General features: G+C 47.3%; 1 protein-coding gene across 1 annotated transcript in view; it reads right to left on the bottom strand.

Moving 5' to 3' along the window:
- Positions 1-1,170: 1,170 nt before the first annotated feature.
- Positions 1,171-27,556, bottom strand: part of CACHD1 (cache domain containing 1) — an 87,573-nt gene continuing 61,187 nt past the window's right edge. Inside the window, exons 8-28 of the mRNA XM_058842964.1 lie at positions 26,133-26,282; positions 24,891-25,124; positions 23,510-23,659; positions 22,917-23,040; positions 22,304-22,421; positions 21,370-21,538; positions 18,943-19,085; positions 17,516-17,697; positions 15,599-15,709; positions 12,821-12,943; positions 10,831-10,930; positions 10,629-10,745; positions 9,368-9,528; positions 8,712-8,798; positions 8,451-8,567; positions 7,733-7,884; positions 7,135-7,296; positions 6,160-6,237; positions 5,228-5,329; positions 3,037-3,328; positions 1,171-2,796 (exon numbers count right to left, since the gene is read on the bottom strand). Of these exons, the coding sequence (XP_058698947.1) occupies positions 3,090-3,328; positions 5,228-5,329; positions 6,160-6,237; positions 7,135-7,296; positions 7,733-7,884; positions 8,451-8,567; positions 8,712-8,798; positions 9,368-9,528; positions 10,629-10,745; positions 10,831-10,930; positions 12,821-12,943; positions 15,599-15,709; positions 17,516-17,697; positions 18,943-19,085; positions 21,370-21,538; positions 22,304-22,421; positions 22,917-23,040; positions 23,510-23,659; positions 24,891-25,124; positions 26,133-26,282 (2,819 nt within the window). The 3' untranslated portion in view covers positions 1,171-2,796; positions 3,037-3,089. The remainder of the gene's footprint in view (positions 2,797-3,036; positions 3,329-5,227; positions 5,330-6,159; positions 6,238-7,134; positions 7,297-7,732; positions 7,885-8,450; positions 8,568-8,711; positions 8,799-9,367; positions 9,529-10,628; positions 10,746-10,830; positions 10,931-12,820; positions 12,944-15,598; positions 15,710-17,515; positions 17,698-18,942; positions 19,086-21,369; positions 21,539-22,303; positions 22,422-22,916; positions 23,041-23,509; positions 23,660-24,890; positions 25,125-26,132; positions 26,283-27,556) is intronic.

Raw genomic sequence — 27,556 nt, 5'->3', positions numbered from 1 at the left:
AATGAAATAAGTGGAAAATTAATGGCCATAAAGTGTTATCAGTTCTAGGGAAGGAGGATCCAGGGTTTAACTGCTCCTTTTATGATCTTGCTCCTCAGTCAACACAGTAAAATAATTCTGGGGAGGGAAGGCCATGGCACAACTCAAGGCAATAAAAATGAAGAGCTCTCATGCAGCTCCTGCCAAACCCCAGTCACATCCATTATCAGCAGTGCTATCTTTCCCAACATCCCATTTATTCCTGCTGGGACAAGGTCAGTGCCAGCACTGGGAGCTGGGATTTGACACACCTGGAAATCAGAGTTTTCCCTGGGATTACTTTTCACCAGCAAGAGCTCGGGCTCTGCCCATCACTTCAAGTTAAGCAGGGTTGTGCAGACCCCTCAAATCAACAACAGTTTGTATGTCCCAGGAGAAAAGAGGTGAAACAGCAGCGAGGAGAAGCTCTTGAAAAGCTTTTAAGGCAGAAGGAAAAGATTGCTGGATTTCCCAGAGCTGTTCCAAGAGGTTCTGGAAGCTCCTGTGTTCCTGGCAGAGCTGCAAGAGAAGCCTGCAAGCACCTTCTGCTGGCAGGGAAGGTGAGGAAACACCAAAAACTCTCTCCCCTGAAGTGATGTTGGAGCTCAAGTGATGAACATGATGACTTTTTCCAATTTATGTGGCTATTAATGATATTTCTGACACATTTTATCAAAAATGGTTTGTCCCACGGTACCCAAGCACCAGCATTGGATTCCAAACTGGAAATGAATCCCAGCCTGGTTGATACCCAGGGCATCAGCTCTGAGAGCACAAAGCAGAGGCTCAGTGGATTCCTGCACTGCCTGCTCAGCAAAAATCCTCCACCAAATCCCACACAAACACAGCACAACAGCAAATCCAGAGCCACTGAGGTTTCAGGAGAGGATCAGGAAAATAAAACCCTGAAATTATTTGCTTTGGTGATTCTAAGCAGTGACTGATCACTTCCAGATATGGTCATTTCCCAAATAACAACCAACCAGCTAAAAAAGGCTTTAAAACTTCCATCCATACTGTCATTTATATTTCATGTTTGGATTCCTCAAGGTTGTTGATGAAACTGGAGGAACTGGAGTGAATTTTCAGTCCTGTTCAGCCAGAGAAGGAAACTGAGGCAGAGTAATTTCAGTGCAGCCACTTCTCCACAGATCTATACTTATATACAGTTTATTTCACTAGAGATTTTAATTTTATACATAGTATAAAGGGGTATCCTGGTATCACACATAGAGTTATTTTACTGTACTGTTTAAGAACCAATTTTTTACATAATACAGTATTAAGTACCATATTAATTAAAACAAGTGATTTTTTTTAAAAAAAAACCTAGATATAAATGGATGTTTACCATATGCACAGTGCAAGAACGGCTTGATATCATTGTAATCACAAAATGTGAATCTAAAATACAACACTGTGACTGAAAACTAACTGATAATTACGATGTCCTGCGTTGCAGACATTGATTAATCTTTGTTTGAATTACCAAGCAAGGTTAAAATTCCAGACAAACAGCAGCAGCTTCTCATTATGGTTTCAAGGTTTCTCCCACAGTAACCCAAGTTTTACAAAACACTGGTTTATCCCTACCTGTGGTCTAAGGAAACAGAAGAATGGCACAGATTCCATTTGGGAATATCTGGTAACTAATGCTAAAGAACTTCTTTATTACTTCCACACAGGAAGCCTTTAAGGATGAGCAAAGAGATAAAGATGGAGAAGTTTTCTGAGCAGAATTCTCTGAATTTCAGTATCAGAGTACAGGATTTCTCCTCTGCAAATAGGAAGACATTACTGGAATAGAAATCAGGCTGTAATATTTACAGGAAACAAGTATGGAAAAGAAAGCAATCCTAATGTAAACACCGAGGCAGAGAGGGCTTCTTCATTTTCCCTTTGCAGAGTGGGGCACTGGGTGAAGCTCAGCTCCTCAGGAACAGCTGAGTTTTCCCAGGAAGAGCCCCTTCCCCAGCACAGAATGCACGTGGTACTCCTCGAGAATCCCTAACAGGTTTTCTCCCCTCCCTCCCCCCAAAGTTTCGAGTTCAATAAATAGTAGAAAAATAATCCTTTACTTAAAAATCTTGAGATGCATTGTCCCAGGTCCTGCACAGCAATGTGGGCACAGGGAGCTTTCCACCTGCAGAGAAGCCTTCCCTGCTCTGCCTGCCACTTCTGGGCTCTCCAGCTGCAGATTCCTGCTCTTCCAGTTAAGGAAACCAAATCATCTCTGGCTCTTTAAGCTCTCTCTGTGCTCTTGGCTCAGCACAACAAACTCCAGCTGCTGGATAAACTCCCATCCCTGTTCCTGGAGCTCTAACGTGCCTCCTGCTCCATCTGTCTCCGTGTTTTGGCAGGTCCATTCGTCAAGCACGTTTCCAGCCCAAAAATTTTGTAAAAATGCAAAGCTCTGATGCCTCAGTTTGGTGGGGAAGGCTGTGAGGTTGTCCCTGGGGAGCAGCACAGTCCCTGTGGCTCTGGAGTGGCATCTGTGGTGTCCTCAGTGCACGGTGCCACAGCCTGCAGGTGGTGGCTGTGGTGTCCTCAATGTCACAGCCTGCAGGTGGTGGCTGTGGTGTCCCCAGAGCCTGCAGTGGTGGCTGTGGTGTCCTCAATGTCACAGCCTGCAGGTGGTGGCTGTGGTGTCCCCACACCCTGCAGTGGTGGCTGTGGTGTCCCCAGAGCCTGCAGTGGTGGCTGTGGTGTCCCCAGAGCCTGCAGTGGTGGCTGTGGTGTCCCCACACCCTGCAGTGGTGGCTGTGGTGTCCCCACACCCTGCAGTGGTGGCTGTGGTGTCCCCAGAGCCTGCAGTGGTGGCTGTGGTGTCCCCCCAGCCTCCAGTGGTGGCTGTGGTGTCCCCAGAGCCTGCAGTGGTGGCTGTGGTGTCCCCCCAGCCTCCAGTGGTGGCTGTGGTGTCCCCAGAGCCTGCAGTGGTGGCTGTGGTGTCCCCACACCCTGCAGGTGGTGGCTGTGGTGTCCCCCCAGCCTCCAGTGGTGGCTGTGGTGTCCTCACACCCTGCAGTGGTGGCTGTGGTGTCCCCCCAGCCTCCAGTGGTGGCTGTGTGCCCTCAGCACTCAGCATCCACGGTGTGCACGGTGACAGCAGCCTGCAGGTGGTGGCTGTGGTGCAGGGCAGGGTGGTGCAGGCGGTAGTGGTGGAATTTGTGGCTCAGCAGCGCGGCCGTCTGCGGCGGCGTGTCCAGCTCCAGCTCCTCGTCGTGGGTCCCCACGTCCACGCCGGCCGAGAGGGGGTCGTTATTGCAGGGGGGGTTCTCGCTGTCCTCCTGAGGGCTCATGGTGCTGTAGCCTGGGGATAAACAGCAGCAGTGAGGAGCAGCAAGGCTGGATGCTCGGAATTCCCCTTCATGGAATCAACACAGGGTGCTTAGAGAGGGAATAAAACTCTTTTCTTAGCAGAACAAACCCCAACAAACTCATCCTTTCCTCTAAGTCTATACTGGATCTCTTTCCCTGCCACTCAGAATTGCCAGGGCTGGCTGGGCACCTTCATTCCACACACAGAGGGAATAAAGACTTAGAGAGGGAATAAAACAATTTTCTTAATTAACAGAACAAAACCCAAACGAACTCATCCTCCCCTCTAAGTCCACACTGGATTCCTCTCCCTGCCATCATCTTTGGTTCAAAGCTTTGGGGACCTGTGGTTTGTGCCAGCCCGAACAGTAACAGCACCCACGTGTTCAACAGTTTGTAATAACACAATTGCTGGCACTGATTTCAAACCAAAACATAAAAGATACCACCCCCAAAAAATCTGTTAAGATATAACCTGGATTTATCCAAACCAGCTGTTCCCACTCAGACCAGGCTGCAGGGCAAACAACTCCCCCTAAGCATTTCTAAATACAAAACCAAATGAAATTTAAAAGGAAAAAGATCTTGCTTTAACTGGAAATCAATTCTCAAAGAACAAGGACTAAAGGCTGAGGAAGCACTGGTGCTCCTGAGCATCTCAGTCAGGTTTTCAGCTGGAAACACCTAAAAGGAGGGTGGTAAAAACAGCAGCTGAGTCCCCAAAGCTGCCTCCCATTTCCCATGCTCTGAGTCATGGCTTGGAGCTGGCACGGAGGAATTGGGGGAGAAGCCTGGGCAGCCCTTTGAAGAAGATGGAATTACAGAAACTAAAAATAGCAATGCACATTCCAGATGGAGGTAGACAGCTCCCCTGCTAACCCAGGATGACTAAAAGATGGGGAAGGATTTACTGGGACTGCAAGAAAAGGAGCAAAGGGAACATTAATCTGGCAAATCTGCCTCAGCACAGGTAATCTCACCCCAAATCCAGGGTAATTCCTCCTAGAGCAAGATTGTCTAGGAGACATCTGTTCCCCCACGTTCCAAGGCTTTGGCCTTTGGGTTTCCTGTCCCAATTCCATTAGTGCAGCCAGAGTCTCAGTGCTGGGCCAGGTCTGTTGGAAGGTCCCCAGCCTTGCTGAGCTGACAGCTTGCAGACTGCCTTGTCTAGCCCTCCTCCTCTTCATTTCCTAATAAATTAAGCCTCCTCATGAGTCAACAGCATTACCTCCTTCTAGCAGCTTTCCAGATTTAAGGAGATTTAGTCTCAGGGCAGGGGAGACACATCCCAACCCCCCTGAGCTAATGGTGCCCAGCATTGCTGGTGCTGGAAGATCACAGAATCCCAGAATGGTTTGGGTTGGAAGGGACAGTTAAAGATGATCCCGTTCCACCCCATCATGGCTGGGACATCTTCCACTACCCCAGGGTGCTCTAAACCCTGTCCAGCCTGGCCTAGGACACTTCCAGGGATCCAGGGGCACCACAGCTTCTCTGGGCACCCTGTGCCAGGGCCTGCCCACCCTGCCAGGGAACAATTCCTCCCTAACCCCTGATCTAATCCTACTCCCTCTCAGTGTGGAGCCACTCCCCTCGTCCCCACTCCAGGTCCCTCAGGGGGAAGAACCTTTTCCTGCTCTGCAGCCCAGCCCTCCCCTGGCACAGGGAGCAGAGGGCAGAGCTGCCCCTCGGGAGGATGTGAAGAACCGCGGCGAGGTCTCCGAACAAACCGAGTCAGAACCGTCCAACAGCAAAGCGAGAAGGAGCAAAGCGTTTTGTGTGGCTCTGGCTGCCTTACCCACAAGGAGCCAGACTCCTGAAGGACTCCTGAAGGACTCCTGAAGGACAAGGAGCCCCCAGTCCTCGCAGGGAGAGAGGGCTCAGGACTCACCGTGGTCACTCTCGGTGCCAGAGCGGCCCCAGTAGCGGCGGCGGCGCTCGGGGCTGTGCGCGTGGCGCTCGATCACGGCCGCGATGAACCGAGTGTTGCTGACTGTGACAGACACAAAGGAACCTCAGAGCACAGCCCTGACCCACAACAGCCCCAACACCCCTGCTGCAAAGGGCACTGCCCAGCACCCCGGGGAAAAGAGCTGGAGCATGGGCAACGGGACAAGATCCAGGCAAACTCCTCCACTGGGCTGTGCCAGCGCTGAGGATCCCATGGCAACAACGTAAACTGACTCCAAAGGAAACCAAAAGGGACGTGGAGAAGCAGTAGATGCAAGCCATGAAGCTGAGATATGCTCATTTTCCCATTTTTGAGTCTTGACACAGCTTCAAACCTTGAGGATTGTTTTAGTGGGGCCAGGGATCCAGTCTGACGCTGGAGCTCCCCTGGAGTTTGGGTGCACCAGGTTTACAGCACACCAGGATCATGCAAAATGTCATTTTTATTGCATGGCAAAGAACTGCAGGCACCCCAAATCAATGCAAAAAAGATTTACTGCCCCCTTTGCTGGCCATACCTGCCAGACTTGGCTTCTGCTTTCCTAGGCTGAAAAGGGGGAAGAGTTTTGCATACCCTGTGCTGTCACAGTGGCAATTTTTAAGCTGATTAGAGCTATTTCTGGAAGTGCTCATGAAAAGGGATTTTAAGGGACAAAACTCCTCCACACCTAATGGAGAATTATCTTTTAAAAGTGAAAAATGTAATTTTTCAGCATGAGACTAAAGGTGCACTGGATGTTTGAATTAAAACATTTCCCTGTCATTTTCTACTGCTGATCAGCACAGGGTTTCCTCATACATTCAACTCCAGGGTGCTAAAAAACAAATGGCTGATTTAATCTCAAAGTTTTGGGCAGTTTTTTTGGTACTTACTGATTCCTCTGTCTTCATGGCTGTCATCATCCCTCTCGTCCCTGTCGTTTTCCAGGTTGGACATACGCACTGACATTTCTACACAGGGTTACAAACAGAAAACACCACTGGTGAGAGAAAAGCCCTGCACCATCTCACTGCCAGCTCTCAGCCCAGTAACAAGAGTGGGAGCACTTTGTGGTGCTGGTCTGAGCTGGGGGTGCTCCTCTTCCAACGTGGATGGGGTTGGGATAGCAGGAAAATCCCTGAAAGGGACTCACTTTAAAGTTCTGAAGGAAGTGATTTACAACAGAGCTGGGGATGATCAAATATAGAGGTAATTAGCTCTGATCACACTTTAATTCCCAGAATGGTTTGGATTGGAAAGGGCCTTAAAAGCCCATTTTTTTCTACTCCCTGCCACAGGCAGGGACACCTCCCACTGTCCCAGGCTGCTCCAAGCTCTGTCCAACCTGGCCTGGAACACTTCCAGGGAGGTGTTCCCACCTCTGGATCTTTATCTTTGTACCAGTTTCCCTCCCCCAGCACAATTTTGCCTCTCAGACTTCAGTGGCTTCATCTCTCTATGTGCAGACATTCCATGAACAAGTGAAAAAAGACACATCCCAAACCCAAGGCAAAAGGGGGTGAAAAGTGCCTCATTCCCAGCAGCTGCACAAAATAAACTCGTGATGGATCTGCTGGGCCGAGCTGCAGAAAGCTGGGATTAGTGTCTGAGCTCTGGCAAAGCTTAGCTTATCTCCCTTTGGGTCTGGGCAGGCTCCCTGGGCAGAGCAGCAGCTCTGGCTGTACCCAGGAGAGGGCAGCAAGACACAGCCGGGCCGGGCTCCCTGCAGCTCCAACACGGAGCAAAACCAGGGAAACCCTGCAACAAAACCGGGGGGGAGCTTTGGGACTGCATTTCCTTTGGGTTCTGTGGTGCTGCTGGGTTTGTTTTCATCCCCACCCTGTTACTGAGGCTGTAGTTGAGCTCACCCTGTGCTGCCAGCGGGGACATGTGCTGGTGGCTGCGGCGGTGGATCTGGTGCCGGTACGCGTACACGGCCAGCACCAGCACCATGATGCAGCCCATGATGCCTCCAGCCACGGGGCCCACGGGGGCACTCTTGATCATGTTCAGGGTGATCACCTCATCTCCTAAAGCAAAGGGGACAAAGCAGAGAGATAACAACACCGTAAATGCTCTGCAGGAAGGGTTAAACTGACAACATGGAACGTGGAGAAGCTCTGCAAGGATTTCTGGGTGCCTGACTGTGCTCATTTGGAATAGAAGGAACTCAGGAAGGGTTAAATCAACACTATGGAATATGGAGAAGCTCTGCGAGGATTTCTGGGTGCCTGACTGTGCTCACTTGGAATAGGAGAAGGAATTCAGAGAAGGTGCATCTTTAAGACATGAATGCAGAGTTACACCCAGCTCCACATCAGGATTTTCCAAAAGGTGATATTCACCATGTCCTTGCTGCCTGCTGCACTCTTTATGCTGGTTTGGCACAGGGCTAAGGGGTGAATGTTCTGTGCAGAACCTGCTGCATGTTCTGAAGGCAGTGTCTGCTCAGAAAGGCAGAGTTACCTATTGCTCCCAGGTCATCCACATAGGGACTCTTGGCTCCCACGATGCCACCAAAGCATTCCTTCTGAGGGGCACAGTAGGACTTGTCCAGGTGGGTCTTCCCATCGCTGTCCACCATGCACCACTCGCAGTCCAGCACTCCAAAGCAATCCCTGCGTGGGAACATCAAGTCAGACACGCTCACCTTCCAGGTTAACACCTCTCCTTTGCAAAGCTCACTCTGGTTTCCAGCCATGAGGCAGAGGGAGGCCAAAAGCATCTGTCAACCCCCAAGTATGTGAGTTTAGCACGAAAAAATTCCATGGAAGTGCTCAAGTACCACAAGGGAAGCTGCATTTCCAGCATCCCTTTCCCAGTTCTGTCTGCTTTGATGTTTTCCTGCACCACTCAGCCTGAGCAAAAGGAGAATTCTACTTGTAACTCCTCCAATAAGACATTTCTCAGTGTGGTGAAGCCTGGCTGCAGTTCCAGCCTTTCTCTGCAGCCTCTGGAAGACGGAAGAAAGGATCTGGGCAATCTGGTCAGAGTGTTTTACCCAGCTCAGGTCCCTGGAGACGGCTCTTAACAGCAAAAATGAGCCCTCAATGCCAGGAGTACCTCATTTTAGCATCATGCTTTTTTTCCCTGTATTTTTTTCTTTCAAACATTTAAAGCAGAGCTATTTCCATTGGATTATTTCCACAAGGGAGTATTCTGAGGGGTGGGGAAGGCCACCTACCCACTCTCTGTCCTCTGGTTGCACTGGGTGTTGATGCACTGTGGGAGTGCATCCTGCAGGCTGGGATCGATGGCTGTGAAAGTCATCGGCTCCTGATGCACCTCACAGCTGGGATTCCTGCATTGGAGCCAAGAGAAGCCTTGTTACAAATCACAGTGAAAATAACCTTTACCTGTTGCATGTCATCTGCTTGATTGTACTAAAAATCCTGATCTCAGCAGCACCAACAGGGGATTTGCTCTGCAGAGTCCTGGCTCTTACCTGCTCTCAGCGTTGGTCAGGTTCCCAGTGCACTCGTTCACCTCCAGTGGGCACTCACAGGGACACTCACACTCGTTCTGTTCCATCCTGCAGGGCACAAAACACGGGGAAAAACCATCAGACACCACTGGGATTTTAACCCCATGCTGGTGCAGTTCTGGAGCAGCAGCTCCCATGGAAAAGGCTGTCCAGGGACTCTGCTCCTTCCCCAGGAATGAGGATTGCTCTGTCCTCCTCCAGGACTCAGGATGACCCCTGGAATTGCAAAAGAGGGCAGTCCCTCAGATGTCTGGATGTAAAGATCCTTCCTGGCAGTGCCACAAACACCTCAGGATGGTGTGGGCAAAACCTCCTGGACCCCCTTAATGAAAAACCCCCAATCCACGTAAAATCATGGGAATTCCTATGCCAGAAGGAAGAGGCTCACTCACAGGTAGCTGCTTTGAATCTCTTCCAGCATTATCTCCCCAAAATCCCCTGTGTTAAACTCTGACAACCCAGCAGAGAAACCCCAAGTGCCTGCACCTCTTCCAGGCAGCACAACTCTTTATTTTCCCAGATTTTGCAGGGAACAAAGTGACAAACTCACTGTGTCCTTACAAACTGCAAGCAGGGAAGAGGGCAGGAGTGTCCCAGCCCGCCCCCAGCGCTGGCACCTGTGGCAGTTGAGGCACAGCCTGTCCACCATGCTGCAGGCACAGAAGGCCAGCGAGTCGCAGGTCTCGTTGACGATGCCCACGAAGGCGTTGGTGCCCGGGATCCTCGTCAGCCTGTACTTGGAGCAGTGACTGCCGTGCACCAGGTTGGTCAGGTCACCCTGGGCAAAAAACAAGGTGTCAGCAGTGGAAAATGTTGGTTTAGGGAGATGAAAACTCTTCCCTTCCCAAGGGATCCCGCAGAGCTGTGGGGACAGGAATTGTGCCACGGCTTCCAGAGGTGGTGGCTGCTCTCAGGAGTTTTTGTGAGGGAGTGCCACCTTCACAATTAAAGTGATTAAGGAGTGGGTGAGTTTTGCTTCTCAGATACTTCTGGCTGCAAAGACTTTGCTGAAGACAGAAAGGAATTGGCTTAGCTTGTGAAAATGAGATGTGGCACCAGGGGTGACATTTCAGCTCCTTCGCTGACCCAGCCCTCGGTGACCACTCCAGAGGCTCTGATGGGAACCACCACCAAGTGCTGGAAACTTCCTGAGCCTTAAAAAAAGCCACCACAGCACTGCCCAGCTCCTGCAGACTCCTTCCTGATTCCTTCTTCCAAGTTTCTGCTCCGTCCTACACAATTTCCTTCCCAATACCACACTTCCCACTTGGCATTTCGAGTGTGAGGAAAATGTTTAAGCCGACCTGAAATAAATCAATGTATTCTGACATGAACTGCAAATATTTTCAAATCTTCCCCCACAGTGTAACAGCTTGGGAATCATTGTGGAGGGAGCTGGGTGGATCTGTGAGGGATGGCAGCCCCTGGTTTAGACTCCTCACAAGAGGAAGCTCACACAGGATCCATGGAGAGCACAGGGTGTGCAGGACCCCAGAGATTCCAGTCTCACCAATGACAGCCTGGAAATGCTCACCAGTAAATGGATTTATTTGGACACCTAAAGGTCAGTTATTAGAGACCTCACAGGAGGATGTGACACTGGTCAGAACCAAAGCAACACATCCCAGCTACAGCTGGCAAATCCTCACCCAGCGACAGCAAACTGCCCTTCTTGCCCCGATGCTGGCTGCAGACAGCAGCCACGCTTGGCCAGGGCTCCCATCCACAACCCCTGCATGTCAGGGGACTCTGCTTGTGCAGCCTGGTTTGTGTCTGGAGCAGGGAGCAGAGGCCAATCCCCATGGAAGGCTGGCAGAAGAAACCCAACCCAACCAAAGCAGACTCCAAAGCAAAAATCAGAGAGAAAAGCAGGCTCACCACTAAGCTGGTGTTGAATTTATAGAAGCGCTGCACGGTCCTGTCGCTGAAGCTGTTGCAGAGGTTTTTCTTGACGAAGTTGGGGTGGTTCAGGATGTCGTTTGCTACCAGAGGCTCCTGAGGGGGAAAGGTGGGATTTGATGCCTTTGGAATCAGCTCAGGAATGAGAGGTCTGGAATAAGGCAAGGGAAAGCAGGCAGACCTTGTGTGTGATGTGCTGCTGCTCCACGGGCGCGTGGCCCTTGGGGTCGATGAGGGTTGGATGTGCCACCAGGTACCCCCTGTCCTCCATGATGAAGCACCTGCTCCCCAAAACACAGAGAGAGCCTCCTGTTAGACCTCCTTGGGCTTCAGGGGATCAGGGTGGAATAAAACATGGTCCTAAAGGGCTTTTAGAGGTTTCCATTTAACAGGGCCATGAAACAAATTCCCTGCAAAATGTCCTTAAAGAATGTGTTGGGTATTTCCCCGAAGCTTTTCCATCTGTTACTGCTCCAGAGGGCCAGGGCCATCAAGGAGTTGAAAACAGAGCTGATTAAAACCAGAAAGGAAAAGCCATCAGTGCATTGTCTGATTGGGGAAGAGCCAGAAATGAACAGAGCCTAATGAACTTGGAAAGCTTTAATGGTTTATTAATTTACTATGTGACTAATTAAAGAGAGATTTCACACTCTCCTTTAATGCCCTCCCCCCTCCAGAATTCAATTTTAGTGGGGGATAAATCACTCCTGTTCCACTCCCAGCTTTCCCAAGCCTTCCTCTCCCTTTTCAGCTCTTCCCACGTAGGCTCTGTGTCCCAATCCAGAATCCAGGCAGTTCAATCCATCCCTTTTTCCCCCCTCTCCCGTTTCCATGGCCACAGACGGCGGCGCCGGGGAAGGCGCAAGAGTCCTGGCCATGGTGGCACCGACATCAGGGGCTCGGTGGCCACAGAGGGGACAGGGGGAGGTTAAAACCCCATTTGATGTTCCCAAAAGCTCAGCAGGGTGGCAGGCACAGCCCTGGCACAGCGGGAATCCGGCTGGATCCGGGGCTGGAGCAGCTTTCAATGGGATTCCCATGGATGTGTCAGGTACCCAGGGCAGCTCGGGGGCAGCTGAGAGCAGGGGGAGCCTCTGTGCTCTTTGGGGGTACAAAGGAGGAAGGAAAACTTGGATTTTTTGGGAGGGTTTCCATCAGAAATACACATAAAGATGTGGTGTTTGCTCTTTTTCCTGACAGAAAATCCTTAGGAGAGATACACTAAAAAACCCCAAACATCTGCATTTATGTCAAGACTGGAAACATTGGATCCAATTTCTAAATCAGAACAGTCCAACACTGAAAAATATCCTCAGAATTCCTCATTTGGGGAATGCAGGAACAGAATGAAGCATCTGACCTTGCTGTTTTTTAATGGGAGGGAGTGATGCCAAACCAGAAATCCTGATTTGTTTTTGGTTTTTTTTTTTATATTCCATAAAATATATAGAAAAATACCCAAACCAGAAAAGAACTGTGAGGATGACAGAAAACCACTTCCCTTCCCAAATTTAAGGTTTAAAAACAAACAAGGAACCAACAGCAATGCCCAAGCCACGTTATCAAGTTACTCCAGATCCAAACCAGAATTTATGCCACCCCCACAGGATTTTTCAAAAAAAGGAACAATTAAGATACCCAGGGGTCTGAGTGAAATTGGATACTCCAAATGAAATCAGACTTCTTCTGCCTAGGCTGTGCTGTGGATTTCTGAGAAAAACATACCAAAAGTGTATTTGAATAATTGGAGTTAAAATAACTGAGATCCTGTGTCATTCTTACACTCTCACAGGAGCTAAATAGGTGAAATTAAAACAAACAGAAGAACTGGGAAGTGTGTTCATTTAATAAGAAATGTTTTTTTAAATCCAGAATTTAAAGAAGTCTAAATATAACAAAAAAAAAAAAGAAAATCAAATCAAATCTGTTATCTTCTGCTTTTGTAATCCTGCAGATTGTTTATTTAGCTGATGGCAGTTTGATCTGGAATAACAAAAACATCCACATAATCTTTATGAGAAGAACAAGCACAAGTTCTACTGGAAATCAGAGAACACACACTGAAAGTAACACAATCCTTGGAGAAATGAAGTTGGAAATGACCTTTGGGTCATCTGGTTAAAGAGAATAAATATGTTATTTATTTTGTGCCTGGCAGGAGCAGCTTTTACCTGATTTTGTTTCCCCCATCTTGGTTACAAACTGGCAGCAGGTCCATGAGGACTTTGTAGAAATATCTGAGGGTGAAGTCGATGCCCATCACAGCCACGGAGTGTCCTGAGGACATCTGAGCACTGCAGTGAGGGGGAAAGGGGAAAATCAGAAATATTAGAAATAATAAAAAGCATTATTATTCAGGGAAATAATGATCATGATAAGAATAATTCCTATTTTAGTCTGCCCCTTGTGCAGCCAGCACAGGGGACAGCCCAGGAGTGGATCCCTACACAACCCCCACCCTCTACAGACATTTAATCCTGAGCTAAAGAAATTAGGATTAAAAATTCCCCATCCACACAAACAAACAAAAACAAACAACCAGAGGATGCAGCTCCTGTGTTTTCCAGTCCCCTCAGCTGGCAGGAGTTACCTGCACCCTCCTCTGCTCAGCCCCCAGCAGGAGGGAGGAATATGAAGGTGCCAGACTTTGGGTTAAATCCCTGAAACTCCAGAGTGTGGGAGTGATTATGAATGGCAGGCAGAAAATTAGAAGTAAGTCACATTTCTTAGGGTGAATTATGAAAAGGATCCTGTGATGTGCTGGTGTGCAGCAGCCTGAGGCTGCATTTTGTCCTTCCTCCACACCCCAGTTCTCCCAGTTTGCTCCCAGTTTGCTCCCAGTAGCACTGAGAGGGCACAGCCAGACCAGTCCCCCCTCACCCCTGCAGGACACAAAAAGATCAGAGCTCAAGGGTGTGGGATTTACACCCTACACCTCTGACTTGCTGCTTTTCAAAATTCACTTTTCTCCATTATTTTATCTCAGAAGAATAAAAATAAATAAAATAAAAAGGAAAAAGAAAATAAATAAAAAAGATGCTGCAAGGCCCAGCTGGACTGCACAAACAGAGCTCTGGCCACCCCTGCTCCATGGAAACCCAGCTCTGTTTACTGGCCTGAGGTTTGTTTGCTTTTCAAAGAGGTGCAGTGGAGATGTAGTCAAATCTCATTTGTAGACAGATAAATATAGATTTTGAAAACCTGTGTTTAATTTACTGTTCACATTTCCTGCAGGAGGAATGCAAGGATGGCAGTGAAGCAGCACAGACACATTTCATGTGTGACAAGGCATCTGAAGTTCTGCTCTGTCCTAACAGACATAAAGCCATTAGAATATTGTAAATATTTTAGCTTCACTTTTCAGCATTAAATCCTCCTGCTTTGCTGATGCCAACTGCATTAAACCACATCAGGCAGAAATCTCCTCTTCCCAGACTCCATAAAAAGAAATAAGATAAACATAAAATGGGAATGAGAGGTGTCAGCTCAGGGTGTTTAAACCCTCCCAGCAGTCCCTAATGCCAGAATTCCTGTTAACTCCAGGGATTCCTCCCCACCCCTCTGGATTTGGGGCTCAGGCTTCTTTGGGGATTATAACCACATGTGACTATGAGCTTCAGAGGTCATATTTACCCAGGAATCACACTCACATCTGCCAAACTTTGTTTAACTGTTCTTTAATCATGTTCTAATAACCCACAGGAGCTTTAAGTTCTTAGAGCTGAGTAAACCATCCCTCGCTAGATAAAAATCTGAATTCTGATTAATTGCACTTCTCTCCTTACAGAAGTGCTCGTTTCCCCAAAATCAATTCCTCTGTGAGAAGCACCAGGAAGGGGCTGGGGCTGAAAATGCCAGAACACACAGGCAGAGGTGCTGGGAAATCCCACACAAAGCAGGGGAATCTCTGGGAAGAGTGGAGGAGCCACCTCCTGTTCCCTGCTGGCTTTGGGATCCCAGTTTCCCAGTAAAACACTGAAGTTACCTCTGTACTGGTGAGCTGTTGGGTAGGGAGCTTGGAGGAGACTCCATGTAAAAACCAGGACAGGGAACTGCTGTTTTGGGAATCTGGGAGAGATTGTGACAGCAAGGTTTGGCACATGTTTTGTAAACTGGGCTCCATTAAACATCCTGCATCCCAAATCCTTGGCTGGGATGGGAGCTGGAACAGCAACAGTCTGGTCCTCCAGGAAAAAGTCATTTCATAGACTCATGGAATATCCTGAGCTGGAAGGGACCCACAGGGATCATCCAGTCCAGCTCCTGGCCCTGCTGTTCCCACTCCAATCTGTTCCCAGCAATCCTGGAAGGGCTCTTGGAGATTCACAGGCTTTGCCTCAAGGTCTTTCTCCTCCTGGAAGCCCAGAGGTGCTGGATTTAAACAGCTCAGGAGAGGAGCTCCCCAGTTCCTGGAGTCAGGACAGCTCTGTCCTTAACCCCCTTCGTGGTCTGGCCTCTCTGCCTTGGATCAGCCTCCAGTTCCCTCCCCAACACCTCCCTGCTCCTCAAAACCCCACAGGTGGAGAACTTCAGGAAATGTGGAGCTTGGCAGTCCTGATGGAGGAGGATTTAACTCCAGCAGAGAGGGAACACTTCCCAAACTGCCCCAGGAGAGCAACCCCTCTCCTCCCCCCAGTTCCTTGGACATCCCACCTCGTGTTCATCCAGGAACACTTTCACCAATCAATCCTTTATTTTAATATGCTGTTATTACTCCTCTACCAATAAATCCCCAGAATCCTCAGATTCCAATAAACTGGGTTTTTATAGGGTTTTATATGGGTTTTTTCTCCCAGTGTTCCAATGCCCCATTTCCACAAGGTCAGTTGACATTTCACCACCAGCACTTTAAGACCAGCTTTGGTTTCCAGTTCCTGAGCACACAAGAGTCACCCAGCTGTGATAATTCAGAGTTTTCTTGTCTTCCCCAGAGCCCCAGAGCCCCTGACCTGGAGGAATGGACAGTGTGGCTGATGGTCACCACGTATCCAGCCCCTCCCACGTCCAGGTAGGGCCCAGTGAAGGTGATCAGTCCTGGATTGGCCACTGCATGCAGGTACCTGAGGGAAGCCAAAAGAAATGCTCAGAATTAATGCCAAAGTCTGTAACTTCCAGACAGAACCCTTGACTTTCCTGAAATAACACACACTGAATTCTGCACACTGCATAAATCAGGCACCAAATTATTGGTTTTTAATATCAAACAAGTACCTAAACACAACTGGGACTCCAAACTAACCCAGACTGGCTCAATAAATGGTCCCCCAGTACATCCAGCTGCATTAAAAAAGCTCAGTTTACTTCTGCACACAACACATTTAATGTAATTTCAGACATTTTCCCCCAGAACAATGCAGGACTTGGTGCCAGCAGAGTTTCAGACTCAAAGCAAACCCTGGCAAAACGATTACATTGCAAACTGAGGAGAAAAGACAGAACTGAGGCAAGAAAATTCAGAAATATCAGACAGTGATTATAAATCACAACCTATTAAAACTTCCATCAGCATAAAATAAGCCACAGTCACAAGATAGTTGATGAAACTGTTATAGGAAAGTTGATACAACTTTTGGAAACATTTTTGTGTAAGAAAATGTGATCACCTTGCTTCTCCCTACGCAGAGCACCAAGCCATGAGCAGCTTGACCCATTTCTGCTTTACTCTCAGTGTTTTGTTTGCACCTTCTTCCCATAACACCACGGATTGCAGGGAAAACGTGGGGCAGGAGAGGTGCCAGGAGCACTGCAGAGCCACAGGGATGGGATCTGAGCCTTTCCCAGTGTGGCAGCACCTGCCTGGCTCCTTCCCACAGATCCTGCTCCCATCTGGAACGTCCCCAGCTCTCTGCCCAAATCAGATGCTGCTGCATAATTAATCCCTCCTTGAAAGCAGTGAGGAAACCCACAGTAAACAAACAAAAAGGCTCAAATATGAACAACCAAAAAGGGCCCAAGGAGCTCAAATACTCCTGAATTAGCTAATCCCTGAAGGGGATGCTCATTTTCTGAATATTTATGTCCCCATCTGCCATAGCTGGGCTATGAAACACCAACTACCCCACAAAATAAAAAGGCCTGAAATTACAACCAATAAATGTTTGAACTGGCTGCATTTTTCCCCACAACAAAAACATTTTCAACTCAATTAAAAAAAAAAAACAAACAAAAAACAACAAAAACCCATAGGCTACGAAATCAATTCTAAAAACGAAATTGATTCTAAAAACGAAATCGACTCTAAAAACGAAATCAACTCTAAAAACGAAATCAACTCTAAAAACGAAATTGATTCTAAAAACGAAATTGATTCTAAAAATGAAATGACTCTAAAAACGAAATCAACTCTAAAAATGAAATCAACTCTAAAAACGAAATCAATTCTAAAAATGAAATCAACTCTAAAAATGAAATCAACTCTAAAAACGAAATTGACTCTAAAAACAAAATCAACTCTAAAAACAAAATCAATTCTAAGAACAAAATCAACTCTAAAAACGAAATTGATTCTAAAAACAAAATCAACTCTAAGAACAAAATCAACTCTAAAAACAAAATCAACTCTAAAAATGAAATCAACTCTAAAAACAAAATCAACTCTAAGAACAAAAATCAACTCTAAAAACGAAACCAACTCTAAAAACAAAAATCAACTCTAAAAACAAAATAAATTCTAAAAACAAAAACAACTCTAAAAACAAAAATCAACTCTAAAAACAAAATCAACTCTAAAAACAAAAACAACTCTAAAAACAAAAATCAACTCTAAAAACAAAAATCAACTCTAAAATCGAAACCAACCCTAAATATTTCCCTTCTTGCCCTGGGAGATGATTCAAAGCTTTGCTGAAGGGACCCTAAAAACTCACCATTGTCTCCTGGTGGGATCAAATGCTTTGTCCATGAGGGAGCCGGGGTAGATGCGGAGCACCCCGTTGGGGGTTGCTATGTAACGCCTGACAATGTAACTGTTGAGGCCACTGATCTCCATCTGGGTCATCCATTCATCCGTGCCGTGACTGGTTGCCATTACTTCATTCCTGACAGAAAACTGCAAAACAAAGGCAGAGCTGGCAGGGTTCCTGCAGGACTTGCATGGCAAGATAATAAAAGCTTCCCCCCAGAGCCATCGGGGATCATCTCGGCTCAATTGCCTCGGTTCAAGGCTTCTCACACCAGACATTCCAAGCAGATTATTAGAGTGAAATGTTGTTGGGGTTATCTCCTTACTTTGTGGGGTTGTTTTTTTTTAACTTGCAGTAAATATAAATACTGTGAAACAGAGATTTCTCATTTGTATGCCTAAAGTGTTTCAGCTCAGAATTCAGCGTGGCTTTAACTTTTCTAGTGTTTGTTTTAACAAAGTTCTGTCCCCCTCCTCTGTCCACTCTTAGATCAGATGTTGGGAAGGAATTCCTGCCTGGGAGGGTGAGGCTGCTCCTGGATCCCTGGAAGTGGCCAAGGCCAGGTTGAAGTGATGCCTTTTTGGGGCCACCTAAAAGCAGAGGCCAGGCAGAGTTCAGGGAATAAAAAGCTGCTCTATTTATTGAAGGGCCTTCAGGTGCCTCTCGGGCACACAAAGCCCCCAGGGGCTGCACCCAAAATGAACCACGGCTTTTACACTTTGATAAATCTGCTCCATTTCCATACTGGGGGTTCATTTCCCAATTCCAGCTCCAGCTCATGAAGTCATTTAGCCCCCCTACTTAGTGTTTGAATGGTAAATATATTTATAATCATTTCAGCACAGCTCATTTTTAGAGGGCTGGGATCATTGCCTTTATTTAGAAGAAATAATCTTTTAAAAAACCCTCTCCATCCCTGCTGTGCTGGGACCATCCCATCCCCTGGGATCCAGGACCCTGGAGCCTCCACCCTTGGCTCGTTTGGGAAACAATGAGAGGGGGAAACACTAAATTTGCTGCCCCCAACTCACTTTTGTTTCCATCTCCCAGGCCTGAGGCAGTGAGGAGTCCTTGATGCCCAGGCCTGGAGAGGAATTGCTGTGTCTGACCAAAGTGGGGAAGCAGCTGAAGGTGGAACGTGGAGTTTGGAGCTGTGCACTAAAGAACTGCAGGATTACAGATACATGAGAAACAGAAAAGATAAAACCCCAAGGTGTCAGGAGCACGCTGGGACAGTGTGAAGTCATGGACAGTGGTGATGGCAGACAGGAGGTGTCCTGGCCACGGCAGGGGTGGGATGAGATGGGCTTTAAGGTCCCTCCCAATGGAATGTGCAGGGATTCCCTGTGGGAATGGGCCAGGAGGAAGGCCCAGGTGTGCTGAGGTGTCACCTTGAGGCCGGGGTTGGCGATGAGGCGCGTGTTGTCGCTCAGGTAGGCCGTGTAGTGCTCCACCATCCGCTTGGTCTCGGGCTGGCTCAGGTGCTCGTACGGGGAGGAGAAGCTGCCTGCAGACAGCATCACCGTGGGGCTCTCTGCAAACACCAAACACCATCTCAGGACACGCTGCAGGATGAGGATGGCTGTGCCACGGGCACAGAAATGACCCTGCTGCTCTCCCCACTCTGCCACAGCTCAGCACACAAAGAGCCCAACTCCTGCAGGATGCTCTGCACTGGGAGGGAGGGAAGGAAATGTCCATTTTTCCACCCAAGCCAGAGCACTTCCCAGCACAATTTCCTCCTAAACTCAGGCTGCACATGAACTCCTCCTTCCCTTCTCGCCTCAAAACACAGAAGTCACAGCCTCAGCCCCCCTTGTCTGATCTCTGTGTGTCATTTGGTACTCAATGCCCTTGTTCCCAAACCTCAATCATTTCTGAATTACTTTTTGTGAGATTACAGAAGCTTTTTTTCCTTGAGGAAAGATGATGGGCTAAAGAAAAAATTAAGTATCCCTGTTTAGGTTAGATATCCCAGAGGAAAAGGAAAATGAGTGTTTTCAGTTCCAGAGAATAACATCTGGAGAATCCCAAGTGCACAAGAGGAGCTCCCCAATAAAAGTGCAGCTGTCTGGAGTGATTTTCAGAACAAACTCAAAAGTAAACTTGCACCATGCAGGATCTGTAAAACCAGACAGCTTTTCTCTTTTTAAGAAGAGAAATTATTATGATGATGCGGGGCTGAGGGTTAAGAAGATCTTTTTTGAGGATGTGACCCATGGAACCCAAATTCTCTGTGTGGAATGGTGTCCAGAGGAAAAACTGCAGTGCAGTATGTGAAGTGTTCTGCTTTTAGTCACATTCCTCTCAAACACATCCCCACACGTGTGCTGCAGTCCCCACTTCCAAACTTCTACTCCAGTCCTTCATCTGCTTCCCAGAGCAAATATTCTGATTTTGCTTTGCGTGAAGTTTTTCCACTTGACAGCTTAGTACTGCATTTTTGGGATATTCTCCATTTACATCTTTCTGGATATAAGATAATCAAGATTAGGCAGCACATTAAAGAAAAAAAAAACAACTCTGTGTTTTAAACAACTGGCAAAGCAATTTCCACAGGTTTGTCAGCTCCCTCCTCCAGCCTGATCTCACTGAGTTATTCTGCAGGGCTACAAAGAGCTAAGGAAAATCTCACAACTGTGCCACTAATCCAGCATGAGACCTTCAAACCCTGCTACAAGCAGAAGTATTTAATTCAGAACTTCTTACAGTAGAGATTTTAGGGACCTCTCAAGGTTATACCTAAATATGACAGCGTGCAGTGAAGGATGTTTATGTAAAACCCCTCTGTTCTTGGGTTATTTCTGGGTTTTAAGTTTTCCATCCTTCCCAGCCACTGGAACTGCCAAGGAGTTTCTCCCTTTTTCACAGCAATGTTTGAAATCAGTCAGGAAGAGCAGAAGCACTTCAGCCTATCAAAACCTGAGAATTCTGAAGCAGGTGAGGAGGGTCTGGAAACCCTCAGAGCACTGATGTTCTCCCCAACAGGCTTAACTTCTGACTCTGAAGGCATTCAGTGCTTCTGGCAGTGAAAAACTTCCCCAAATCCAAAGCAAAAGAGCAGCAGAGTCCTGCACAACTGGCTGGGACTCCATCCTACTCTGTTCCTGCTCAGGGAGGTGCTTCAGAGCCAGGAGAGGACTTGGTTTAAGCTTGGTGAGACACTTCTGCTCCTCCCTCTGCACTGTCAGGGACCCTGCTGGACTCCCAGAGCATTTATCTCCCACTCTGATGAGCAGCCCCACTCATTCATCCTGCAGGAAGTAAATTTGTTGGTTAAAACCCAGTGCTGATGATGACCAAGTTGTGGATTCAATCCCTGGCTGGGCCCTTCACTCCACGATCCCTGTGGGATCCAGCTCAGGCTGTGATTCTGTGGAAGTGTGGAAGAGCACTGAGCAGGTCACTGTGACCAAGGAGAGCTGTGAGAAGGTAAAAGCTGATCAGAAAATCTGCATTGGAAACAAAAACTTCTCAAGGGAAGAGTGCTTCCCATGTTTTGTGAGGAGAGCTTTACTTTGTGCTGCCACACTTTACAGAAACACACAGGAGGTGTGACTGTGCCAGGGACACCTCAGGGTGGGCAGCAGCAGGAATTTCCCCATGGAAAGGGAGCTCAGGCACTGGAACTGCCCAGGGAGGTTTGGAGTGCCCATCCCTGGAGGTGCCCAAGGAATTCCTGGATGTGGCACTCAGAGCTCTGGGCTGGGGACAAGGTGGGGATTGGGCACAGCTGGGGCTGGACCCTGGAGGTTTTTCCCAAGCTGGATGCTCCTGTGTCCCTGAGGTGGCCAGGACAGGCTGGCAGAGGCCCTCACCCAGCGTGGCCAGCTGCTTGAAGTGCAGGCAAGCGTTGGGCTGGCCCAGCAGGTCCAGCCTGTGGTAGAGCAGTTTGCTGCTGGGGACAGTGTTGAGGTTCTTCAGCTGCTTCACGGGAATTTCTGGCTGGATCACCACCACACACAGGATGAAGGACGTGTCCTGCACCTGCAAAGCACCAGACAGTCACCAAACAGAACCAAAATGTGGGGCACAAACAGAATTTCTGTGTGTCAGAGCCACTGAGTTCTACAAAAAACACTTTCCAATAGTTAACACAGAAAATAAAAACACTGTAATCCTGAAAACCAATCAAGATTTTCATTTTGTTGCTCAATTAGCAATAATTTCTAATTCTAACACTGTTTCATGGATATTTTTTGTCATTAACAGAGGAGAGGTTTCCAGCTGCTGGACACACACTGTTACCTTTATGGAGAGTACAGACAAGTTAACTCTCAAATGCAAGATTTTATTATTTCCACTCTTAATTGTTTGCTGCATGTGCCACATATTTTACTGGTTTGGTATTTTAAGAACTCTAAATTACACCAGACCAGCAAACCTTGGAATGTCCCAGCTGCTCTGCAAAGGGACTTTGGTATTAAACACAGCATTACAATCTTAAAAAATCAGCTCCAGACATCTTCCTGTGTGAATTTCTGTTAAACAATGACAGATTTAATCTCTTAAAACTACTCAGCTTAATCCTTTAGGTTGGATTTAACTTCACACTGTGAAATGATTCACAAGTACCTTCTTGAGTTTGTTGGCACAAAGCAACCAATTATTGCTGGCATCAGTGAATTCACCTGGATTATGTTTAACCTCAGATTCCACTTTAATCCCTGGGTTGAGATTAGTGATTAGATATTCCCAAACTGAAGGAAGGACAGGAGCAGAGCCATGAATTCCCACACTTGTTTTCCTCACCATTTTCCAGGCATAGCTGACGTTGTAGGCTTCTTTCCCAATCTCCCTCAGCTTGTTGACGTGCCAGGACAGCGAGGAGTTCACAGGAACTGTGATGATCTGGCTGCCCAAGGGAATGCTGCAGTGGCAGATAAAACATCCAGCATTTTATTAAACACTGAGCAAAACTGTTAGGACTTCAGCAAAATCCTTCTATTGTGTGTTTATATAATTATCATAAGAATTGAAGGAATGTTATTTGTGCTTGGTGAAGGAAAGCGTGTGTGTGTGCGTGCTGAAAATGCAATTGGGTACCCCCACATTTTCATCTTAAAAATTCTCAGATTAGGCAAAGGATAAAAAAAAACTCAGAACAAATAGTGAGAAATCTTCCTGAGTGGGAAGAGAGAGATTAGAAGGAATATTCCCCAGATCAGCTGGGAAACACTACAGAACAAATGAAAATTGAAAAAAAGCTGGAGGAAAAATCAAACCAGAATTGTTAAGGGGGAAAAAAAAATCCATCCAAACATCCAGATATTGTAAGAAAAGGATTTTTACCTTCTATACTCTTAAAATTCCTCTAGAAATGCTCCCAGTGCTGCTCATTTGGGAGTTGCATCCCGTTCCTCACCTGAGGATGTTCTGGCGCACCAGCTCAAACTTGGGGATGTTCTCGTAGTGGATGATGTCTGTGTGGAGAGGAGGCTCAGACAGCAGGTAGGGCCTGGTCAGGGAGGGGTGCATCAGAGTGTACCCTAAAAAACAAACACAATCCCAAATGTGGAGTGCATTACAAAACTCAGCCTAGGATAGATATTTTAGGGGAAAAAAAGAATATATATAATTACAAATTATTTTGGTGAAGATGGCAGTGACCAAACAATCATCAAAGGGGTTGCAAATGAAAATCAGCAATAAAACAAGCTGGATCTGAGGTAAAGAGCTGGAAACACACATTAACATCAGTTTTCTGTCTTTCCCAGAAAACCTTGGATGCCACAGGTGTAGGAAATCCCCACAGCAAGAGATTCCAAACCAGAACTCCAGGACAGAAGTTTCAAGCCACGAATCCACCTAAAATCTCCAGCAACATCCAGGCAAAACCAACCAACAGCACCTGATTAAAGTTTTAATGAATATTATCATTCATTACTGAGAGACTGCTCAGAGATGTGAGAATTCAGAATTGGTGGGACTAGAGGAGATGATCTGAGTCCAAATTACCTTTATTATCGATGAGGAAGGTGTAGGATCCCAAGGAGTCCTGGTAATAGGTGACATCTTCCAGGATATAGGCAAGATTGACATCTACTCCAACAATCCCCAGCAGGAGGTTCCCAAAGTAACAGGGTTTGCTGACAGTCATTATCAGGCCTTGGAGGGAGAGAAACACCATAAAACCATCAGAAATATCATCTGGTTAATGATTCTGAGAGGAAACAGAGCATTTTGAGATGTTACACAGTTACATTTTATTTTTGTTCCATGCTGGAATGCAGCCAGGGAAGCTCAGCAGAGTTTCTGTTGTGTCTGGATGCTGTCAGCCACTCTCCTAATAAATTAATCTGGGTTTCTGCTGGTCACCTGAAGTATCAATTTATCAGAACACACCACCATTGATGTTTGTCAGTCTCCAAGTGGGTTCCTTATAGATAAAAAATTAATTTGTGTGGAAAGCCAACAGAGTTCCTTTAACAGAATGTAGGACCATTTAAAAATAGGATGGGAGAGGAAGGAAATTACTTATTCCTTGTAAAGCAGCAGTTGGGATGAGCTGTCACTCATCTAATGCATAATCAGAGTATTAAATCTCTGCTAAACTAAACCCCAGTATTGCCACTGTGCTGGGAATCATATCCATAATTACCCAACAGTTTGGGATTTATCTCATCCCTGAGGTGAGAATTCTGCAACTTCTTCTTGCTCCTATTTTCTCCACCACTGTTTGGAAACTCAGCAGCTCTTCCCTCACCCCAAGATAAAATTCATTTGCATGTACAATGAAATACTCTGAAATCCACGTAAGACAAAGCTCTCTATGGCACCATTCCCAATCCTTTGCTGCTCACATTTTCCATTGGATATGGCTCTGGGAGAGAGCAGGAACTGAGTTTAATCACTGAGGGAGGGAATGCAGCAAGGAGCAAAAGCTCAGACTCAGATTTGCTCAGGAACAGCTTTAAATTCAGTTTGGGTCTCAGAACAGTCCAGGTGTGCTGAAGCCAAAGAAAGGCTGAGGGTGGCCAGCTTGGGACAATAATTAACAATAATTAACAATAATTAACAATCTCTCCTTGTGCCATTTGCCAGGCTGCTTTTATCCTGCTCTTACACAGGGCTGCCATGGATGCCATTCCAACCTATTTCCCTGCAGCACAAAGAATTCCTCTCCACAGATTAAATTATGGATGTTGTGTATGAACTCATACACAGAACAAACTTCACCACAAGAACCCAAACTAACTCTGTCGACTCCATGTCTTGTCACCACTTCTTTCACAACCAAACCTCCTGCAGATGAACCAAAATCTTGCAGGATATGAGAGCGTCCTTGGGGATGTGAAAGCCAAGAGAAGCTGATCTCTGGTGGTTTCACAGCACTCACCATCCCCCATCTCATCCGAGAAGGGCAGGCTGAACACGGCCTCATCGATCATCCTGTTGGGCAGGTTTGTGTAGAACCTGCCCACGGTGGTCTCCAGGTTGCTGAGCTGGTTGAGGACCATCATGCTGCCCTTGGTGACGGGGAGGGCGCTGCGGTCGGGCACGCCGTACTTGGCCGAGTTCTGCTCGGCCAGGTCCCGCAGGAATGCCAGCTCCTTCAGCCCTGTCACCCCCTCTGCCACGCAGCAGGGGCACAAAACACGAGCAAAACAGACAAAACGAGCTTCACTTCCATCCAGGCTCTGCATCCTGCTCCAAGGGAACGAGCCCTACTCTGTACTGAAAATTCTATATTCTTATTGAAGTGCTTAAAGATCGGTTTGAAGAAAATTAATTACCTAACACCAAATTTAATGAGATTGTCTCTCTCCTACTGTTGCACAGTGCAAAAATTGGCCATGCTGTTCACATCCCCACTTGAAACAAAGCCCTTGGAACAGAGAGTTGTGTGTCCCATAAATCCACAGGACAGCTCTTTGTTCTCCACCGGTGGCTCGCCCACAGGCAGGAGCAGGAGCGAATCCTCTGCCCTGGGAGATAACAGGCTTTGTTCTCCAGCTCAATCATTCCAGTTTCACACTTCACTCAAGTCCCAGCCTCAACTCCTGCACACAAATCAAAACTTTTTGCACGCCCCAGTCTCAAGGGAGTATTTAAATTTACAACCAAATCATACATTAGGTAAAGCATTCATTTCCTTGGCTATTTTCAGTAATACAACAAACTGTCTTTATGCCAAAAATGGGTTTTTTTGGAAAATGAGGGGGTGATCTTCATGTTTAGCTTCACTCCTGGGTTGGTTTCCAGGTTATTAAAGCATTTCAGATTTGGTCTGATCTCCCATTCACCCTCCCTGGCTGATGGAGTCACATTTAGCCCCAGTTTGCTGCCCCTCAGAAAGGTTTGCAACTGCAATTATTAATAAATTTAACTCAGTCTGGACAATCCAGGCCACAATATTTCATATCCCTGCAGCTGCACTGGGATACACAAGGATAGAGTGGCACAGTTATAAACACCAAAGTGACAACATCTGGATGCAGCTTCTGCTTAAATGTGCCAAAATCCGTGAGCAAACTGCTCCCAGTAAGGCCTGGAATTACCCTGGAATGAGCTTGATAAACGAGCTGTGCTGTGCCAGGAAAGGGAATTTTATGGCCTGGAAATCACAAGCATCTCTCACCATTCATGAGGGCATAAGTGAGGATCATCACTGAGTTATTGAGGAAGCTGTTTTCTTCGTTGATGACACGCAGAGTGGCTTTTTTATCATCTTCTGAGGAATCTTTTGATGTGATCCCGGCCGAGAGATAAATGATGACCATGTCAGTATCTGAAACACAACCACAGACACAGCACAAAGGTTTGAATTCGGGTGAGAGCCCTGAAATCTGCTCACAGCAGCTTCATCCAGGAATCCCCAGCATCTCCAGGGGACAAACACACTGCAGCCACATGGATTCCAGCCTCTGGTGTTCAGGCTGCTCTCTTGGCACTCAGCAAATTCCTGTTTGGTTTGGTGCCTGTCGGCCACCCGGGAGCTCTGGGGCTTCTTCTCCTGAGCAAACCCCACAGGCACCTTCTGCCTCTGGAGTCATGGAATGGTTTGGGTTGGAAAGGACCTTAAAACCCATCCAGTCCCACCTTCCACTGTCCCAGGCTGCTCCAAGCCCCGTCCAACCTGACCCTGGGCACTTCCAGAGATCCAGGGGCAGCCACAGCTGCTCTGGGCACCCTGTGCCAGGGCCTCCTCACCTTCCCAGGGAACAACTCCTCCCCAGTATCCCATCTAACTCTTCCTCTCCACTGGGAGCCATTCCCTGTGTCCTGCCCCTCCATCCCTTGTCCCAAATCCCTCCCCAGCTCTCCTGGCACTTGGGCCTCCCTGGATCCTTCTCCCCTCCAGGCTGAGGAGCTTGGCTGCCTCCAGGCAGGAACACACAGATCCAGCACCTGGAGCAGCTGCTCCAATTCCATGGAAAAGGCTCCACAAGGTAAAAACCTGCACTTTTCACCTCCTGCCCCTCTGTTCTGCTTCCATCCTGCAATCCTAAGGCATGGAACTGCACAGGATGCCTTCCCATGGATTAGGGCAGAGCAGAAACCTTGGGAACGTCACCTGGCCCCTGACACTTTCCCTGGAACACGTTTTTCAGGCTGAGGATGTTCCTGGCCAAAGTCCTGCCCCAAAACCTCTGAACACAACAATTCACAGTCCTGTGCTTACCCCCCTGCCTGCCCCATCACATTTATCTCAGGACTGAGAGTGGTTTGTGTTTATAATGAACACAGAGTAAATCCAGAGCACTGGGCTGACGTGGCCACATCCCAACTTTCCTGTTTCACCTGGATTTTTGGTGGATTTGCTGTACTGGTTTATTAAATAGGTATCAATGCTTTGACTTGCACATTTTGTCCTCATGACTTGACCAGAATTTCAGCCAGAACCAGATTTTGACACAAACAGGAGGTACTGTTAATTTGGGGAAATTTCTACCTTAGTTTTTTGTAAGGGCTAAAAGTAGGAAAAAAAGCAAAGCCAGGTATTGAAGCAGCTTTGGGGGAAGTTTAAGGACAATTGTTGCTGTGTTTCCAAGGCTACAGCAG

Source organism: Poecile atricapillus, chromosome 7, assembly GCF_030490865.1.
Source record: "Poecile atricapillus isolate bPoeAtr1 chromosome 7, bPoeAtr1.hap1, whole genome shotgun sequence".
Classification (NCBI taxonomy): domain Eukaryota; kingdom Metazoa; phylum Chordata; class Aves; order Passeriformes; family Paridae; genus Poecile; species Poecile atricapillus.
This window is presented reverse-complemented; position numbering and strand designations above follow the sequence as displayed.